Source organism: Macrosteles quadrilineatus, unplaced genomic scaffold, assembly GCF_028750875.1.
Source record: "Macrosteles quadrilineatus isolate MER2022 unplaced genomic scaffold, UCM_ALF_1.0 Scaffold_2__2_contigs__length_208266976, whole genome shotgun sequence".
Classification (NCBI taxonomy): domain Eukaryota; kingdom Metazoa; phylum Arthropoda; class Insecta; order Hemiptera; family Cicadellidae; genus Macrosteles; species Macrosteles quadrilineatus.
Window position 1 is genome coordinate 36180721 of NW_026542595.1, and position 22499 is coordinate 36203219.

The window sequence follows — 22499 nt, forward strand, 5'->3', positions numbered from 1 at the left end:
TAGCGATTTTTGTCAAGTGTTCTCCCAATGTCCAATGTTCATCACTTAATCATCAATGAAATAACGAACAGCTGTTCGGATCAAGATAATTTTTTCTAGCTGTCACTGATATGTTTACATTAAAGGTTGTTTACAAATAAAGCAAACATTTCCGATCACATTTTGAAAGCAAAATCCAAAACCAAGTGAGATTAAAAACTATTTTCCTTACATAAAGGATTTCATTAATCGCAAGTTCAATAATGTGTAAAATGAAATAGAGATTCTATGTTTATAAAATTGCTCTGAAGCTTTGATAACCGGGAAAAAGACCTTGAAACAGTGATGTATAGGGCTGGGAAACTTACGTTTATTAAATTGACGGCGTTTCAATGGCGGTTGTGTAAAGCGGAAAGTGAAAAATCATAACTGCAGTGGGTGATTGTAACAGAGGTTTACGGATGATGCTAAACTCACTTTTCCAATGTGTAACTTTCGGTTTCTACTGACGGAATGGGCACACGGAAGGGACTAAGGCTAAAGGTGTGGTGACGTCATATCTCTAGTGGCTAATGTCTTCTCTTGAGGCGACACGATTACCGTAACGAAACGATGTGATTTCAGCGGCGTTCGTGGCATAGTTGGTAGCGTTTCGGACTGGTGTTCAGGAGGTCCCGGTTTCGAATTCCGCTGGCAGCACTAACTTTTTGTCAACAAATTTTTCTTATCAGCAAGTTTGGTTGGTCAGGTTAGGTTATGACAGTTTAATTTTATAATACTAAATTTTGAAATTAATTTTGTAATTAATTAAAAATTATAAGTAATTATTAATTAGATTTTTATCTTATATAGTTTTTATATTATCAGCAAGTCTGGTTGGTTAGGTTATGTTATGACAGTTTAATTTTAAAAATTTATTTTATAATTAAAAAGTTAATTTTATAATTAAAAATAAAATTAAAAAAAAAATTTAAATTATTTCAACTTAAGCAGTTCTAGCGGCGAACGCTGACACTACAAGATATGTTAGCCTTAGTCCCTCCCGTGTGCCCCACCGTTCTACTGACCCCTATGTGCTACAATCGCTGGACCATACAGCCAATAAGACTGTATATTGGGTACATAGGCCTACCCAATTATTCATAACAACCTATTCGACGACTATCCTTGATACCGGTACTTTTCCCTGGAATACATGGCCTAGGTACCTACTTAGGAAATCAAATTAAAAACTTTCAAAAACACAACATTGTGTGATTTTGTTCACATTTCCTTCTACAGTAATATTAACTACATATACCAAACATAGTTTAGAGAATACGTCATATTCTAAATAACAAAAAGCTGTTTGGATGAGATTGTTTGGTTCAAACTGTCACCAAAGTTTTTATATATGTTTTGCTTTTTCTTTATATGTCATAATATTAGGTTTATATATAATAGTTTTGCCAGCACGTCTGAAATTATGCAAACCAACTGCTGTTCTTTATATAATAAGGTTTTAACTGACTACTATAAGATCCCCGTGCGTAGAACGGGCACACAGCTAGTGTTAAATAAATATGTAGGCAAAAAAACCTTTATCAAAGTACCTATTATCTATATCTATAAAAGAGGAACTATGTATGTGTGTATATATATGTATATACGTTATGGACTCTGAAACCGCTCGACAGATTGTAATGAAACTTTCAGGCATTATTAAGCATCTTTCAAGGATGGTTCGAGTGAAGTTTGGTGATGATCTGTCAAAAGGGCCCTGCCCCAGAGGGTTTTAAGTGGGCCAATGCCAGACTTTTTGGGGTCTGACTTAGGGGAGGTACGAATGAGGCATTTAGTTCAAAATTCCTCCGCGAACAGCGCTGTAGTAGAGAGCACTTTGTCAATGAAGGTTTACTATTCGCAAAAATAGTTCTGTTCATAAAATAAAATTATAAATACCTCAAATTCAATTTTATAATTTTTTAATTATAAAATTAAACTATCATAACCTAACCGAACTAACCAAACTTGCTGATAATTAAATAATATAAAAAAGATTAGTAATAGAAAAAATAATTATGTTTATTAAATAAAACTAGAAATTGCTCAATTAAAATTTTATAATGACTTAATAATAAAATTAAACTGTCATAACCGAACCAAACCAACCAAACTTGCTGATAATGAAAAAATCTGAGACAAAAAGATAATGCAACCAGCGAGATTCGAACCCGGGGCCTTTAGTCAGCCAGCCCGGAACGCTAACCACTAGACCACCGAAGCCGTTGTCCGCAAGCCGTATTGTTACGGTAATAGCGTTCCCTCAGCTAATAAGAAGCCCACAGCTGTCATCGTAGCCTCTTCCGTACCTCCCCTGAGTAAATACCGACTTTTTGATCTACAATGTTTACAAATAAATATAATTTAAAAGCAGATGTTTACTTTCACCAACTGTTTTGTAGGTTTGAATAATTATTACAACATTCTGTATTAGCATTAGTCATGATTTGAAATAGGAGCCACAGTGTTTCTACAGAGTGCAGCACAGAAAACTATTTTACTTTTGAATAAGTCCAAATGTATTAAACCCAATCGCAGCACACAGGTGCACTTAACAACGTTTAAATTCTCCAATGTTAAATATTAAAACATAAAAACCTTTATCAAAGTATTATAAACAATAAAAGGGATGACTTTTTAAAATTTATGACAACAGCTAATTTGCAACCAAAAGGTGAGCGTAGCGAATGAACATCAACCTGGAGGCGAGTTAGCGTAGCGAACAAGCTAACCTGAAAACAAGTGAGCGCAGCGAACGAGCTCCAACCTAAAGGTGAGTGAGCGTAGCGAACGAACTTCAACCGGGACGTGATTGAGCCATGCGTGCGAATACTTATGAAGTTAAACGGGGCAAAGCCCGTGGGTACAGCTAGTAAACAATAAAAGGGATGGCAATGCCTTAATATTTTTATCTTTTGTTCTATACCCACATGATCTAACATAAATTATTAAGTAGAATATGGTTTATGTTACCTTGCCTAAAATGATCCTGTATAGTTGTCAAACACGATAGCTGTTTCGTGCTACAATGAGCACATCTTCAAAGTGAAGAAACACAATTTTTCACGTTTTAAAATTTCTAAACTATGAAAAATATTTAGTCTTAACTTCTTAAGCTGTATGTACGAAAATTCGAAATTTTTTCTACATAATATTCGTGGTGCACAACGCAAATAAGTCGTAGTGCCTTTTTTCCCACTATTTTTCATCTCCTATTTTCGGAAAAAATTTAAACAGTATTAATCCAGGTTAAGGTTTCATCTTGTAGCATTCATTTGTAAATATAAAATTTGATTATAGTTACAATTACTTGTTCCCTCATAAATCTTTATTCCGTAACAAATATGAGAGTGTATGTTAGCAAAGTAAATTGTACGCAAAATGTCTGTAGTGCATAATGGGTTTAATAAAAAAAATACCATATTTAAAATTTTAAAAATACTATCTAGACTTGTATGATCCAAACAAGCGGATATTATCTATAGATAGGTCTAAACATTTGGATTTCGTGACTAAATTATCATAGAAATAGGTTTTTGAGTAAATACATCTATACCTAATACCAGATTGTTTTATTTGAGTTAATTAGAAGGTATTTATCATTTAGGTATTATTGAAGTACCTTAATGAGTTAAGTACTTTAATATAAGAATTGATGTCGTCCAGTGGTCAAAACTCGACCACAATCCAAATAAAATATGAACTTATCTATATTCATCCCACGCTGAAAATCAAACATGTGATGATTGTGTACCAGTCTTCAATTTGTTTTGATTTTCTTTATATTTATCGTTGTTATTGCGTCACCAGAATTTTAACTCATAATCCAAATGTTAGTTTTTTGTTTGTGTTAAATTCGTTGTCGTACTTATTTTTCATCAAATTGTCTGTCACAATTTTATTTGTTCAGTTGGTGTATTTTTTGTTTAGTTGCAATTAACGTTAATTATATTTACCTGAGAAATGCAAAGTTAAAGACCTTCTGTTGTTCAGATGATTTTTGTTTCCCTTAGCATATGAATAATAATTAAAAGCCTTCAGTAAAATGTTGGTAAGGGGCTCTCGGATATTTTCATAGGCTATTATTAAAATTGCTTGACTTTTATGAAAACATAGATTAATGTCATTGACGTACCAGATTTATTTGGCTTTAGAGGGCTTTCCTCTGCAGTGATTACAAAGTTAAGTCCATGTTTCCTAATAAAATTTGTAGCACTTCGGCTAACATCCTCGTCCATAGTTTGTAGGAATCTGAATCTTGTAGGTGTTCTTCATTATACAGGCTAATGACGGGGTAACGATGTTTCTTGCAACACAAAATCATGAAAATATGTCAAATGGTTATTGATTAGCATCGTGAAATAAATCACTCTGTGACGTTTTAATGTATAGTGTACATGTTGCTTGAAACCGAGCAATTGCAAAGAAGTCAAGTAGTTATTAAAAAACAAATAACTTTTTTGAAAAAGAATGAAAGTCATAATTTCCGACGAGTTTAAGACCCAACTCATACACTACGTACCTAACAGTTCCATATAATAAACATTTCTTGTAAATATTTGTTTGCATTATGTTGTTCATGTTGATCTTCGTCAAAATGTAGTCAGCATGGTACTACCCAGTGTCACCAGTACGTTTACAAATTTCAGTCATTTTTCATAGCGATTAAATGTTGTTTACATTACTTAAGAACTGCCTGATTTTCTGTATAACCTCTCTGTCACAAATTTATTTGCTTTAATTAGTTTAATTGGCATTAATTTGGCTAGTTACTGTAATAACGTAAGTTATATTTACCTAAAAAATGCAGAATTGAAAGGCCTAATGTTGTTCAAATGGTTCAAACGGTTTTTTTAATAGTACATTTTAGGGAAAAATAATACCTTTACAATTCACAGACATAATATAATCTTTTAAAAATTATATATTTACCGGGTAGTACATATGCTAGTTATTCAATATCAAACAGTTCAATGACAAAATACATATTTTTTAATACAACAAATGGTTTATATGCAAAACTTGACCAAATACACACACAAATTGCAGTTGGTAAAAGAAATATATTATTTACATTGTATAACTTAAAATAAATAACTCTTTCATATTGGAAACAGTATACAGTAAAATAAAAACAAGCCCATGGGGCGTAGCCTAAGGGAAATATGAAAATTAAATGATATTATATTGCATTGTCTTCCATTTGTGGGCTATGTTTCAAGTTTCAAGTCTCTAGCTCATCGGGAAGTTAGTATAAAATTGATTGCAAAGTTTGTACCGGACAAGAAAGCAAGCTAATAAAAACGTTTTAATAAACTTAAATAACAACAAAAAATGTTATTTACCAATTATTAGTGTTAATACAATTATAACAAATATGTAATAACGGGGTGTCAAAAACACCCCACGCGAGTACATACGTTAGTAAAACCCGCGCGAGTAGTTAAAGGTTAAAGTACCTTTAGCATAGAAGTAAGAAGTATAGCAATTAATTAATCTGTAAGTATATAACAAAATTACATAATCGTTTGACAGGCGACGGTAGGTATATGGATACAATGATGCGGCATCAGCTGCTGACAGTATTACAGCGGAGCGGACAGCGCAGGAACTTGTGGCGCTGACTGTACTACACATTCCACTTGGAGATATGAGACTCCACTCAACTTTTGGAGTAATGAGACTCTGGTTTAATTTTTACTTGGACTTATGAAACTTTGGAGTTATGATCACTTGCACTTATATTTTTCTTGGAGTATGCTAATGAAATTATCCCTTTTCGGGTACTTGTAGTTGTGAAACTTTGGATTAAATATAATTTGGAGTTATGATCTCTTGGACTTATGAAACTTTGGAGTTATGATCACTTGGAGTTTTGAAACCTTGGAGTTATGAGATGATCCCGTTTTATACACAAAAGAAGCACACCTCTATACAAACATAACGATTTTTCGGGTCTCAGGTAAGTTTTTTCGGAGTTATACAAACTTAAAAAGATTTTATTGGCTTTTTTTCAATTTTTTGAGTTTTTTTATTTTTTCTAGAAAGACCAAATATACTAAAAGCTCAGTGGCCTTTTTATTGTATAATGGTCATAAAAGTAAATTAGTTTATAGCAAAACATAGTTATAAAAATAATATTAACTATTTTTAATATTCATTTAAACGTCTGTTATGGTCGTGACAAGATTTTGTGTTTTTCCACTAAAGATGCTCTTTTTTTTAAAAAATACCAAAGATATTGCGTTACCATGGACATTTTATGAAACTTCAAATGTAATGAAATAAAAATAATAAAAGTTTTGAAAAAATGGGGAAAAAATTTGCAAAGTGCTTTTCCTGAAAACGTACGTTTTTAAATTTTCACTCTAGGACTACTGAATAAACATGTCCTGTATAAACTAAATGTTATTAAGTAATAATACATATACAATTTCAAGACAAAAGACAACAAACAATGAATCAACAACAAAGACTCAAATGTGTCCAGTAATAATGTGATTGACTTTTTTCCTTGCAACGACTGAAACCATTGCGCCGATTGAACACTGCCAGTTGTAGTGGAATCACTCAAATTTCAGTCGAATGAAAAACCGACTGGTTTTAAAAACAACCGATTGACTAGTCGATTGTTTTTTCCAGTCGGTTGTCCCATCACTAGTTCAAATCATAGTATCTGGGTGGTTAAACAAAATACAAAACATGTTATAAACTCTGGAACGTTTTTCAGTTAGAGTTAATTTTCTTTTATTTATTAATAACAAACAATAATACAAGATAATTACAAGTATTTTTAGCAGACATCTGCACTATAAATAGTGTTTTCTCCTCTAGTGGTGGCCTTCTTCATAGCCATTTGGCAAAGCATTGACATGACTGTTGTGGATGAGGGAATGATTTCCATCCTTCCACGGGAATTTCTGAAACAAACACAACACATTAGAGAACCCTGAGTTTGGTTCATGAAGCATGAACTAGGTGTTATTTGTGGAGGCGCCCACAAAATTGAGTGGAGTTATCAGAGCATTATATTGTCATTGACCCTCACCATTAAGCTTGATTGTTATATATATTTTAATTTTATCTATTAATAATGTTATCTATATGTATTAATAATGTTATCTATTAATCAACAGCTGTGTCTAAGGAATATGTCGGCCTTAGTCAATAACAAAATGACAAGATCGCGCCAGGAGGAGAGGAAGTGGACAGAGAAAATGTACTGCAGTGGTCGGGTTGTGATGCGGAAGATCAAGGATACTAGCAGCTGACAGATGAGCAGATTCTAAACAAGATAAGGGGTGAGGTTGGTGAGGATGAGAGTGAAAGTGATGAGGGGGAGTCACGTGACCAACAGCAGACAACTGTGTCGCGAGTGTTGAACAACTGATTGAATACCTACTATGAGAATGAAGTAGACGCTCCGATTGCTGACAAAATTGGATTGCGCAGCATGAGGAGCAGGATAAAAAAATAAATGTTTCTCTGTTCGGAAACAGAAAACTGTAACATACTTAAAAAAAAAAAATGTAATTGATGTTGGTTCGTGCCTTGTAAATGGTTTATTTAATTTTTGTTACGTGTGTTGTTGTGTTTAAAATTGTGTGCCATCCATCACGATTCCTGTGAAAGTAACATTCAGGTGTTTTATTGCAATACAATTATGTTAACTACCACTGTTTATAAAAAAAAAGTATTGTTTTGCATTTTAATAAACTTCCCGTTCAATTTATAGGCTATTGCGGATTAATGGCGATTTTACGTATCCGGGAAGCCTCAGCCCTACATTATCCCGGTTAATCGAGAGTTGAGTATAAATTTTTCTGCTAAACGGAATTTTTTTATTGTTACCACTTAAAATGTATTTAAACTAGCTTGTATTTATTTTTTTCCAACAAATTCACATAATCCATCTCAGAGGTATTTAAGCTTAAACTCGAGTGCACATATTTATTTCTCTGAAAATAGAGAAGATTCAGTTGTTTTTGTGTAAATACTGATGGCTTTATCTATTAGTTTTGAGTATTTGATTTAGCAATCGACAATATGTCCCTATGTTGTACTGACATGTAATTCTATAAATAATCATTGCAGCTCGTCAATTCAGTCATCGTTTCACTGTCGGCTGGACAAACCCATTAGGGCCTACTGCAAATACCCCTAGGTGAAATTAAACAAATTGTTCAAGTAGGAGAATTATCATCACATTGTGTTTTTACCTTGCTCCAAATTAAAAGCTTGGAAAAATACCGTATGATTTTTGTTAGCTACACAGCTGTAATTGAAAATATGCTACTTTATGTGCCACAATCAATAAAAAGTATATTTTCAGAAATCTATATTATTAAAGTGATACAGTCAAATTTTATGTAAACGGTTAAGGCCATTTACCAAATAAAAATATAGGCATATGGCACATCAAAATGAAGCTTAGAGTGTGTAGATTTGCCAAAAAGTATTGATATGGATGAATTTCCTAAGGGCTCTGCCCCACAGGCTGATTTCCAATGGGCTGCGCCTGGCAAGCTTCCAAAGTTTAGATGATTTAATTTAGTGAAACAGCTGGTCAGTACAATAAACTGGTGTTTGTTTATTTACTCGAAAAAGAGGTTTGTGGCGCTTTGGGAGGGTTATGTTTGGTTTTAAAGACAGGTTGTATACGTTTTGTAAAGTAGGCTATTGCACAAAGTTTCATTTTGTAATTTATTTAGTAAGCTAGGCTACATATAAAAAGGCGTGACTAAAATTGAAGAATTATGGTAAAACGGGTCATTCATGAAGCATCAATATGATGCAATTGGTGCTATTGCTAAACTAAGGTATGTTGTCGTATTCATATATTAACATCAAAAGTAGGGCTTTGAAAGTAAGTAGGTTTACACTTTTAAATCAGTATGTATTTTTTGAAATCACAGAGTTACTGTATTTTAAAACACACATCAGCACCCACTTTAATAGCTCTCTAGGTCACATTTTCTTCCCGTTGCAAAGCACGGGTATAGCAGCTTGTATATAATTAAATTTATAAACTTTTCTCTAGCAGTACATTTTTTTAAATTGCAAGGAAAGTATTCCAGGCCAACTTTAAGAGGACCTGTTTAAACTAATGTACCTTAGTCCTGATCCTCATGTGCTCGTAAGGAACGAATTCTGGAGGGGTATGGTCCTCTTCCTTGACAGTCAACCAAGTATTGACCATGCAGAGCCCAACAGCAGGTATAGCCACAAAGTAGGTGAGGTTCTTCCACAGCTTCACTGGAAAAACCCTTCAATTATTGACTGCAGTTGTGATAGCAAACTGACTGAATCATGAAGACCTTGCTCTTATTAGGCCTACTTGCTGCACAGCAATACAAATTGTGTAAAAATTACCAATGACTGAGCATACTTGACCAGAAACTTCAATGAATTGAAGGAAAACCAGTCTCATTTAAGAATGTTTTAAAGTACATTTTTTAAGTTAAGCAATAAGTTAAGTAAAGCATATCAAGTTGTATGAAGTAGGTACACAAGCTGGTAAGCAAGCATTTTTGAAATAGTACTTTACAGTGTGTTTCTCAGGGTTTTAATTGTACAAAAAGAGTCTGTAGGTAACATAAACTAACAACTCGATTCATTAACCTAAACTTTACTTTCCTCATCTAACCTAGCTTCAAAACACTTAATGCAGACACGAATTCGCAAGATCAACCGACCACCCTAACACGCCTGAATAAGATCTACCTATGTAATTAATTAGTCAGACAGTCCATCTATGGGACATAATGGGACAAAATCCCCATGATAGAAACATTATTGTATACAGAATCATTTGAAATATTTCTCTAGTCAATGATAATATTTTGTAATCAATTATTTTATTCTTCTCATCATCTATGTTAATCTCTTCACGACCTGTTTGTTCTATATATATTTTAGGGCAGTCGCTGCAAAATAGTTTATATACTCTAGTGTCCTCACTAAACTATCTTGCAGCGACTGCCCTAAAATATATATAGGACATTGACAAACAGGTCGTTAGTTCAAGAAAAGGTTTAACGAACACCTTCCTAAACCTAAATTGAGAACTCAACACTCCCAAGTTTGCTGAACACTTGATTAACGAAAACCATAATAGCTGCAATGATAGCCTGAATATTTTACACAACTGTACCAAAGGGTCCTTAATGAATGTTCTAGAAAGTCTAGAAATCTACAAAGCAACAAAAAATATCCTCACGACATTTTAAATTAAAAACTAAATTTTTGACGTAATATAATATTTGATAGGATTGAGGACATTGATAACGGAAGCGCTCACAATCAGCTGTTTTACCCCCTCCAAGGTCAATGTCAACAGACAGGAGTCGGTTAGTTGCATCGTGTCCGTCACCGCAGTGTCTATGGCCAGCCGCACATTCATTTTTGTAAATAGTTTGTGTTTATATGTTAAATGTACTATTGTGTAATGACGACGACAAGATGTACCAATATTTTGAAGAGGCAAGAGGCTCGACAATGAACCTTGATGTTTCAAATCTATTTGCCATAGACTAATTTTAGGATTGACGACGTAAGGTATGTTAACCTATTTATATTGTTCGTTGAGTTATTCAGATGTTTGTGGTTTGGACGAGTCCAAGTTCTAGTGGCGACTAACACTGAACGGGGAGGAAGGTTTGTGGAGTGGAAACAGCTGTTAGTTGTTTGTTTTTTATGATTCAATGCAAAAGAATCAACAATAAAAAATAAAATACCCCCGCCGCAGCAAACCTGCAGACTAAGCGAATTTCCATTTGCCTGATTGGATTTAGACTAAAATGTCTCCTTAAAAATATCACATTTATTCCCTGTTTAAATAGAATCAGTTTAACACATACTTAGGTTTGCTGCAACAGGGAGGGTAAGTGTTTTTTTTTTTTTTTTATGTAAAATGTTAATAGTTAGTAAGAAATAAAAACATTTTCCAAATTTGGGCAAAATATGTTAATAAACAAGCACACTACAACGGTTTACTTATTCTCTATAAGAATAACATGGGAATTTTAAATTAACAATTTTTTGGAAATTTCTCCGTAACCATTAGGCGCATTATAACGCTTCAATATACTAAATTATTTGTTTTTTTAAGCTCTACAATAGTTTGGAAAGAAATTTCAAAATTTTATGTTTTTTGGGTCAAAAATAGGAAAAACCCATTTTTATCCCATAAAAGCCCCCGTATACCCCTGTTCCCATGGTCCGATCATGCTGGTTCGCGAACTCGTTCGAATAAACGTAGGTTTACACGTTTGTACCAAATTTCATCAAAATCGGATCATTTTTGCTCGAGTTATCGCGCTAACGGACACATATATATATATATATATATATATATATGAATTTGAACGGATGGTGTTTTTGGCCTCTGGGGACCTCAAAACGAAAAAAAAAATCGGTCCCGGGTCCAGGTCTTACCATGAGTACTACGGTAATAGCTTATTCCCTATATGGGAAATTCGCTAAAACTATAAAATTTTATAACGATTCAATTTGTAACACAAAAACAATAATTTAGCCTACATTAACAATTTCATAAACTATTAACTATTAATAAAACCAACATTAATCATTAATAAATGTAATTTATTCTCTTAAAATACAAGGAATAGAGCCTAATGCCACTACAATAACACGGCCACATCACCAATACCAAATTGATACTGTCACTGAATTGCTGTAATCTAGTTTGCTAACCAATGGATTACATACTACCGGTACGCTAAAATGCGCCCAGAAAATAGATCCAGATTAATAACATCTGTATTAGCAACTAATTAATTATCAAGTAAGTTTAATTATTGTTACCAATTTAGGTATTAGTAATGGGTGATATTTGAAATGCATGTGACCTAAGTTTTTATTCGAATCAATTGTGTTTGATAATTATAGTGAAATTAAAAGTTTTTTTAATTAAGCACAGTGTTTTGAATAAGGAAACAAATTGTCCGAGGTTTAATTAAAACATAAAATTGAACGATCAGTGGTTATTTAGATGCTGGAGAGTAGAGTTTCAATAAACAAGAAAAAAGCTAAAAGATGTCAGTGGGTGCGATCTTCCAGGTTGGACTCTTTTATCAGAAATTCCAAATTACAAATCCTCACGCTTTGGGGACTAGTTAATCATTTTAGATGCAGATTCAACGTTCCTAATATAACATTTAAATTAAATTAAAACAATTGTAATTTATTCAGTTTTTGTCACAGCAGATAATTTTTTGCACCATTGTTTTCAGATAAAAATCTAAACTTAAAAGTTTCTTTAGGTATTTCTTTATCTAGTTTTAGTTTTTTTACACGGCTGATGTTAAAGATGTATCTAGATTGAATCCCTCGGTGACACTAACTTTTTGTCAAAGATTTTGCTTAGAATAGACCATTTCTTCTAAACTGGGGTACAGTTTCTAAACTGGGCTATGCTAATATCGATTGAAACTATCGAATTGGAAATATTGATTAATAGGCCAATCGATATTTTTAAATATATCTATTATAAAATTAAACTATCATAACCTAACCTAACCAACCAAACTTGCAGACATGGTGAAAAAATTGCATGAAGGTTTAATAATCGAATCGATAGTTTCAATCGATATTAGCATAGCCCAGTTAAGAAACTGTAATTTAGGCCTACATCTTTTGTTAGAATTTGAGGCATTTAACCCTCCGAGTGTCCATAGTTTAGGCCTTAATGTCCGCCTATTTTTGGCGCATTTGCAAGGTTATATTAAAACCGATCTAAGAAGCTTAAAACAATGTTAATTATACTGTTCTATATACCATTTTGTTTCGAAAATCATGGGCTTCAATATTATACATAAAACATAAGGGAACATTTGTTTCAACAAAATGTTTTGGGTAAAAAAAAATATTTTAAAAAATTAAAAAAAAAAAAAATAAGTTTGCGCTCAATGAAATTGTACAAATTATAGGCCTATAAATATTTGAAAATAGCCACTTTGTTCTAAATTTTATGAGGATTACAAATATATAATAATATAAGGAAGTAGATTTGCAAATAAATAAGTAAATAAATAAATAAATAAATATATCTTTATTGTCACATAAACGTTTTACAGATTACATAGCATAAGCTACAAAAACAGGTGACATTGTCAATATAATCATATATCATAATAAGTACCTAAAATACTAAAAAATAAACAATGATTCTTACAAATAATTATTTGGGTTATTTTATAAAACATAATATTTGCTAATTTAAAAAATTACCATCATTCAAAAATTCGTCAATACTATAATATATTTTGTTTACAAGAAATGAGGCAAGGCTGCTTTTAAAAGACGTTTTGTTTATTAAATCTTTATATTTTGGTTGCAGTTTATTAAACAATTTCTTTCCCATATATTTTGGTGTTTTTTCTATTAATTTTAATCGGTGAATCGGAAACTGAAAATTCTTTTTGAAACGGGTGTTATATGGATGGTCAAAATTCTCCGCACATAAGTTTTCAAAATTTGACTGTACCATTAATAAGGATTTAAAAATGATTAAACTTGGTACAGTCATTATATTAAGTTCTTTAAAAATTGGTCTACATGATTGTTTTCGTTTAGCAAATGTCATTATTCTTAAGTATTTTTTCTGAACTTTAAAAATCTTTTCTATTTCTGATGAGAATCCCCAAAATTCAATCCCATAATGCAATATTGAATAAAAATAGGCATAATATATCATTAAACGTGTTTTCATATCCAAAATATTTCTCAAACAAAGCATTTGGAAACAGGCAGAATTAAGCTTATGTAATATGTTTTCAATGCACTTGGCCCAGGTTAAATTTGAATCAACATACAAACCTAAAAATTTTGTACATTTGACAGTTTTGGTTCTTGTTTTATGTGTGAAATTTCGGGATTGTATCGTATTAAATTTTACTAGTTGTGTTTTTTCTGGATTTAATTTTAGTCCGTTTATTTCAAACCACCTTCTAAGATCCGTTAAAGCGTCTTCTACTTTCACCCATAAATCATCCTCCGTTTTAGCTTTAACAACAGCAGTTGTGTCATCTGCATACAGTATTAAATTATGAGAAATATTTTCAGGTAAGTCATTTATATAAATTAAGAAAAGAAGAGGACCTAAAATAGAGCCCTGTGGGACACCTACTCTAATTTCACTCCATTCAGATTTTGACTGCAAGCCTCCTTTTAAAATAACAGTTCTTTGAAATCTACCTGTTATATAAGATTTCAACCATAAAATAGATTTCTTAGAAAATCCATAAATTTCCAGTTTTTTCAAAAGAATGTCATGGTTGACACAATCAAAAGCCTTGGATAAATCACAAAACACCCCCATTGTACTCTGTGACTCATCCAAGGCCCATGACACTTCATTAACAAAATGGGATATAGCGGTCATTGTGCTGCAACCCTTTCTAAAACCAAACTGTTTACTACTAAATATATTGTATGTTTCCAAGAAATTATAAATTTGTTTATAAGCAATTTTTTCAAAAATCTTGGAAAAAGAAGGTAAAAGTGATACAGGCCTATAATTGTCAGGATTATGCTTTTCACCTTTCTTAAAAAGTGGCTTGAGTTCTCCATATTTAAATTGTTTAGGAAATATGTTGTTTTGAAATGATTGGTTAATAAATTGTGAGAGGTTCTGAAATAGAGTCTATGACTTTTTTCATGAGATCCACCGAAATTTCATCCCATCCCGCAGATTTTTTATTTTTAAGTGATTTGATTACTTTGACTACATCTTTTTGCTCAATGGCTTTAAAATCAAAATTAAATAGTTGTTTACTAGTCATTAAGTTCCTTGTCATATTTAGTGCCTCAAATTCACATGGTGATGTTCCCATTTCCTTGGTTATATTGGTAAATTTTTTATTAAAGAATTCAGCTATTTCTTTTACGTCGCTAATGGTTTTATTTGAGAGTTTAATATCAGGAAAACTATTCTTGACTTTTTTACAACCTAGCTCTGATTTAACAACACACCACGCAGCCCTGCTCACATTTTCTGATTTGTTTATGAATTTAGCATTGCACATCCTTTTAGATTGATTACAAACTTTCTTGAAAATTGTTTTATACTTTCTAACATAATCCTTAAAGAGTCCGTCGTTTGATTTTTTTGCCAGTTTACTTAGTTCTCGTTTATTTATACTAGATATTTTAATACCCTTTGTTACCCAAGACTTCTTTTGATTCTTATTTTTGTTGTTGTAAAACTTTAAGGGAAAAGACTCTTCAAAAGTATTGTGAAAATGGCAAAAAAAGTTAATACAATTTTCTTCAAAACATTTTTTTACAGATACATCCCATTTTATTTCTTTAATATTATTTACAAAACTTGTGACATTGGCTTTTGAAAACATTCTTTTTTTAGTTGTTTTATCTGTTCTGTCCTTATTATCCTCAAATGAGCTATCAAAAATGTTTATAAACAAAGCCCTATGATCTGAAAGACCCAATTCTAAATTCATTGTCTGGACTGAATATTGTGAATTTATTTTTCTAGTTAAGATATTATCTATGCAGGATTCAGTGTGTTGTACCATTTATAAGTTATAGGAAAAAAACAGATTTCAGTACATAGCGTTTAGCTAAGAATGCATAGCCTAACCATAGCTAGGAATCTGGCTGATAATTTACATCAATATCACTACCTACTTCTTCAGGATCATCAACCAGCCCTCCAAAATCACTTAAATCTTCTTATAATGCACCGGTCACGTATATCACTACTTTTGATTTTTAACACTAAAACAATGATAAATGGTAATAAAACACATCAGTCATCGGTCCGAGGGTAACCTAGCTATTTACAATTACGCACGTGAGCTGTCTGCTACAATTACGATCGGCTCGGAGAACATACAGCGCTGAGACAGACCTCTGGAGAAAGCTTAGAATATAACGAAAAGAACGATACCTAACTCGATCCAGTTCAATCCGATTCAGTCAGTCATATAGAGCCTTCGCCGTAAACGATGTTCGCGCGTCGAAAAATTGACGTGTGACACTACACAAAGTGTGTCGCGCGTTGATTTTTCGACGAGTGACGCTCGGAGGGTTATCTTACTATTTTATTTAATGAACAGAATTTAATCTTCGCATTTGAATTTTTCTTACCAGCAAGTTTGGTTAGTTAGGTTAAATTAACTGGTAAAATAACTGGTTGGTTGGTTAACCCTAGCAGTGGCCGATCGACTCCTGGTGACGATCTGACGTTGATGCTTAGAATGGCCAACGACTCCTTGTGACGATCTGGGCCGAAAATTTTTTAGCGGTAAAAAAAAACACTTACAATCAACTCAGATGAGAATAATATATATACCATTCGAAAGATCACATTCTGAACTTTCATTTTATTACATAAACAAACTCTGTAGCAGGTATATAACAATGTCACGACGATTAGAAATCAAATGAATTTTCGACGCGGCACGACTTTTGCAGCCGACACTTAGGAACTGGCAAAACACGTCTTGTTTGGCATTACCCTGCTCGGGTAATTTTCGTCGTGGGATGTTGCGAGTGGTACCACTGGATAGCCATTGATTTTATCTTCATTGTGGTAGTAATATTTATAACGAAATATTGATTGCACAACCGGTACGATTTTATGAAAACAGCTGTTTTCAAAATTTTTAACAAATGGCCAATCGACTCCAGATGACGATGTGGAAAATAGGAATTACATACAGTATAATTTATTATTACTAGTCATATAGTATATCATTTTGAAGAGGAAGAAATTTAGATTCAGAGAGTGGCAGCCCTGCACTCAGGGTTATTTCTGTATGCTCGCATGTAGACGACGAAGTGAGTCATTACTGCTGCAGTCTGTCAGCTGTCTTGTATTGCCATTTTTTGTTTGTGTTGTTGCCGGTAATAGTTTTATCCGCGATTTATTACTAAATATGTTATTAGTTCGTAGTGTTAGTGTTAGTGAAGTGTTGTGTGTGTGTATAACAGTAATCTTCATGCATAAATATTACTGAATTGTGTGAAATAGTGTTCATAAAAGGTTGTATTTTGTTAGCATCATGTCCTAAAATGACGATTCTGACATTCAGAGATTGTTGTACCTATATAATGATATACCCAAGGTGTTATACATTTTTATAAAGGTAAATGAATACACTACAACATGTTTATAATGGTTTGGGGGTAAAAAACTTTCTAAAAAAGTTATAGCCTATACTAAATAGGCCTACTACTGTATTTTGTTAGCATCATGTCCAAAAATGACGATTCTGACATTCAGAGGTGCTTTATATGCTATATAATGATTTACCCAAGGTGTTATACATTTTTTTAAAGGTAAATACACTACAACATGTTTATATTGGTTTGGGTGTAAAAAATTTGGTAAAAAAATTATATAGGCTACTAAATACTGTACACTCCAATTTCTCGAAATGCGCAAAAAATTCAAAACGTTCTCAAATTGATACATAATCATAGGTGAAAATAACTTTTTACCATCATACTTATGACTTTTTTGGATTCCTTACTTCATTAGCTTTACAAATATGTAGGCTACATATCATCAGCCTACATAATGTTTCACAACACAAGCAAACACTGTAGGCTATAGTTTACACGTATTTGCGGTTTTGCGGTTATTGTATTATTATGTCCCTATTGCGTACCTACAAAAAAAATATTTCTAACATGTTATACATTTTTATGTAGGTAATTGAATAGACTACAAGATTATTATGTTGGTTTGAAGTAAAAAAATTTGATACAAAAGTTGTATACTAAGTACTGTGAATTTTTTTTCTCGAGAAATCGCTAAAATATAAAAACATTATTTTATTACGTATGTTTATAGGTAAAAAATTATTTTTACCATAAACTTTATGACTTTTTTTTATTCCTTACTTCATTAGCTTTACAAACATGTATATATCATTATTAGTACACATATATTATAGAACTTTTTACAACATAAACTAACACTGTACGGTTTTCAATTTTTTCGGTTCTCCGTTTGTCATTATATTTCGCCCCAAAAACTTATAAAAAAAAAATATTTTCCTAACATGTTATATATTTCTATGTAGGGAATTAGATTGTCTACAAAATGTGTATAATGAATTTCCCATAAAAAAATCAGTAGAAAAAAAATACCGAGGTCGCTTTTGAAATTTCAAAAAAAAATTCAATTTTTTTTATTTTTTTACTTTACCGATAAAATACACTGTCTAAATCATTATGATATTACTATTTCTAGATTCTCCTGTTCTTTCCAAACAAAATGAATATGAGGTTGGCTAGGTTTACTTGTACGGTTGAATTTTTACGAATTTTCAAAAAAAGGTCTGCAAAATCGCCAAAATGGGTTGGCCATTCCCCACTTCTAACATTGGCCACTGCTAGGGTTAAAAAATTAACTGCCGGACGCCTAATCCACGCCTGGTTACCGGACGGGTAACTTATCCTTCGCCTACACTTAACTTGATAGCAGTTTTTTATTGTATACCCAACTTCAATTTAGGCCTGCGATTGAATATAGCCTAATAAGAGACTAAGCCTAATGTGGCTCAAGGGCTAACCCTTAGACAGTAGTGCGAGCTGCAATTTATAAAAACAACAAACATACTACTAAAAACATCTCTACTAGAGTTTCTGAACCTGTTAGCCTATTCTTAAGCTAGGTCAAAATTTTGTAAATTTATATAGGTCTAATTAGAGGCATAAAAGACTTAAAATTAAATAGACTGGGCCTAGCCTAGGCCGATAATAAGCAATTTCTTTATTCCTGATAGGCTATATAGCCTAGGCTAAGTTTGGTAGGCCTACTCACTTGCTCCAGGGTCAGCTCCGTGAGACATAAGACGCCTCGGAGTGGTTGAGATGTTTCTCCGAAAAACTGTTGAAATTACGCCAACCATTATTGACGATTTTATCAATTATTTAATTTTAGCAGAATTTAATCTCACTAAAGTATAAGCCCCGTAGTGATAGATCGAGCAGAACAGAAGAGACTTGGGACAGGGAAGAGAAGAAGACACAAGGGCAAAGAGGTAAAACGCAAAAAAATGACCAGCTGACAATAGTTGTTCTTCTCCACATTATTATACAGGAATTAACGACATGTATTAAATTTTTCCTACAGTCACCCGACAAAGTTGGCTTCCTTGTATGTTTATAGTACAGAAAAATGCTAATTGCTGCATATTTGTACTTTGCCGTACGGTTTATACTTTGTCGTACAGTTTATACTTTGCCGCACATCAGGATTCCAACGAAACAACACAAAACAGTGTGGTTCTATTATGCACGTAATCCGTGTACGCTTGGCAATTGGAATTGGAAATAGGTTGGCAACGCTTAAAGATAATAATACTATGAGCAGCTGATTGACTATTATAACTACGATTTAACCTGTCATTTCGTGTTTATCGTTTCGGTATTTCTGAACTTTCTGGACTTTTCTTTTAACGTTTTTAAAACATTCCTACGATCTTAATAAACAAGAAAATACCTTGAACGCATTTCTTTAGGCGCGGAAACCACTTCAAATTACAAAAACATACGGAACTATATTCTCAAAACGCGGAGCACATTTCTTGCCGAGGAAAAATATCGGAGTGATACGGACCGGGTACTACTTTCTCTAGGGCACCTATTCCATTCCTATTTGTGTTGCCAGCTGAACCTAAAAACGTGTTGTATAGTGTTTGAAAGACTAATTATTTATATTCTTTATAGTGACTGTAGGAAAAATATAATGTGTAACACGAGTGCAAAAGGCCTTGCTGCACTCGAGATCATTCCGCAACATTGCTCTCGTGTGCAGCAAAGTGCCACTTTGCCCACTAGAGTTGGAGGCCCACTTTGTCGGATAGAGTCGGTGTCATAGCATCGATATCCTATAACATCGAAAAAATATTTTGACAGTTATTTGAAGAAGGTAATTATTCCGGTGTAAAAAAAAGAGAAAAATCTGAAAGTTTAATCAATACAAGGGTTTTAAGACTCCGAAATTACCTCGTGTGGGTTAGGAACAAGATTTAATTGAGTAAAAGAGGTGGGCCTGACCACTCCAGACGGATCGGGCTGCGCGTGAGGACCTCACCACTAGGGATGGAAATTACGGGTACTTTTACTTTCTCCCCCCTATCAAGGCCCCACTATAGAAAAACGTTTTTCTAGTAGGGTCTTGCCCCTATACATAGTATATGGAGAAAGTATTGTTTTCGTCAAAATTTTCGAGTTTGAGTTTTGAGTGGATATATCCATTTTGGGTCCCAATTAACAAATTTGAAGTGATGTTTGTGTGTGTGTGTGTGTGTGTGTGTGTGTGTGTGTGTGTGTGTGTGTGTGTGTGTGTGTGTGTGTGTGTGGATGTGTACAGAGCTATAGACTACACCTGTGGTCCGATTTTGATGAAATTCTCAAAAATAGCCCGAACGATTTTGATAAAAACTTTGTATGTTGTAGCCATTTAAATTCTGAACGAAATGGTAGAACTTCCATTTCTTAAAAAATTACGGTTCAAAAGTTATTGTAAGTTATGTGGTTTTCCCATAAAAACCCCCATAAATAAGAGAAAATCGTATTTTCGAAAGAAACCGGCTTAGATTGAAATTAGTATGTGATAATCCTTATAATTCCAAACAACATAGTGCAACTCATTGCTGTAAAAATTATGGTTCAAAAGTTATTGTAACTTATGTTATTTTCCCATAAAAGCCGATTTAAAACGGGAAAATTGTTTTTTTAAACCTATTTTGATTGAAAATTTTCTGTTATTGCCCAAATAATTTCAAACGAAATAGTGCATCCCTTCATTCCTGTTAAAATTACTGTTCAAAAGTTAAAGATGAAACTTTTGTGACTTTACCTATTAAATATCAGTTACTCTCATCGCTTACCCATGATAAAGGTTGTTGACAAGCTAATGGGAGAAAGTATGTGTCAAGATTGCAGGGGCGTCGCTTTGGGGGGGGGGGATTCCCCCTAGAATCTGGGAAATAGAAAAGTTGGGAATTTCCTTGCCACGAGTTGGGACAGTTGGGAAGTCAGATACAAGAAAAATATATTTTTAAACTAAATAAAATTTAAATATTTGCGAAAATTCAGCAAAAATAATTTTTTTTTTGACTTGGACGAATAAACTTGATGTTTCTTTGATTTCATTTAACTTTGATTAAACTAGGCTTAACCACGGCTAAACACGCCTTATTTTAAGAAATCAATAATCAATTAGCGATATAGTTTGTTGGAATTTCGTTTACGAGAAATTTTGTTCCTTAATTGGAGGAATGTTGGCTACCTTGATCCTGTCCTGTGTTGATGATTCTGAATGATTCGTCTGCGAGACTGCGAGTTTGAATTTTGAAAGTGCAAGCGATATATAGCTCTTCAGTTCAATTATGTTGTTTTTTAGTGTTAACAAAAAATTTAAAAAAAATTTCACGTTGAAGTGAAAGGTAAAACTCACACCACAGTTAAGCATAGATACTTTATTAGCCAAGATCCCAAAAGTAAGCCTTCAAGCTCAAAACAACAATTCAATAAAAACAAACATCAAAATATGCAACATATATGATAACAATTATAAAAATACCAAACAGCACATTTTCTCTTTTCTCTTTTTTTTAAATTTATTTATAAAAATCTGAATCGCTGTATCTAAGAGGTGGTTTTACACTTCTTTTAGGTCTGTCATTTTCATTTCACCATTTTCAATAGGCCTATGCACAGCTATTATTTGTCTCCTGTTCCTTCTGATCTTCCCTACCTGTGTTTTTATCAGGTAGGACCGAGGATGATTTATTCATTGTGATTTATTCCCAACATGTCCATAACGTTTTAAATCTGGAATCCAAACTTTGTCATTTTGATCAAGCTGTGAGAGATCTCTTACACCTTCCCTTACATCGTAGTTTCTCTTATTTCTTTCCTTGATTGAAAAATCCTTCTCTTTAAACTTTTGCAATCTTTCCCTTGTTACCTGTCTGAAGTTATTTATTGACATTACCGTCAATAAATAACTTGATAAATAAGTTGATCGGAGCTTCCGTGAATAAAGTAACTCTGCAGGTGAAAGACCAGACTCTAAGGGTGTATTTATATTTTCTATATTCTAACAATCCAAGATTTGGATCACTACATTTCGTTAGAATCCGCTTCGCTATGTCAACTGCTTTTTCTGCTTCTCCGTTTGATTGTGGATACCTTGGGCTTCATGTCACTATACGGAAAAACCATATTCTTCAGCAAAATTTTTTAAATCCTGAGAAGTAAATTGCGGACCTCTATCAGCTCTTACCACATATGGTACTCCATGTCGAGCAAATATATTTTTCAATCTAGCAACCACAGCTCCGGTAGTCAATGCATCCACATAAACCAGTTCAAGAAATCTAGAATAGTATTCTTGCACAACTAAATACCATTTCGCATTACATTTCAAAAGGTTAATACCTAAAGACTCCCAGGGATTTTTTGGTAGTTCA

At 33.0% G+C, this 22499-nt stretch overlaps 1 protein-coding gene across 1 annotated transcript; it reads right to left on the minus strand.

The window, feature by feature from the left end:
• Positions 1-6724: 6724 nt before the first annotated feature.
• LOC128985994 (cytochrome c oxidase subunit 6A, mitochondrial-like) lies at positions 6725-19044 on the minus strand. Its single transcript, XM_054406040.1, has 3 exons — positions 18839-19044; positions 9134-9276; positions 6725-6941 (listed from the first exon to the last, which is right to left on the minus strand). Exons 1-3 carry the CDS (start codon positions 18924-18926, stop codon positions 6852-6854), a joined length of 321 nt encoding a protein of 106 aa, XP_054262015.1. The 5' UTR covers positions 18927-19044; the 3' UTR covers positions 6725-6851.
• Positions 19045-22499: the final 3455 nt, after the last annotated feature.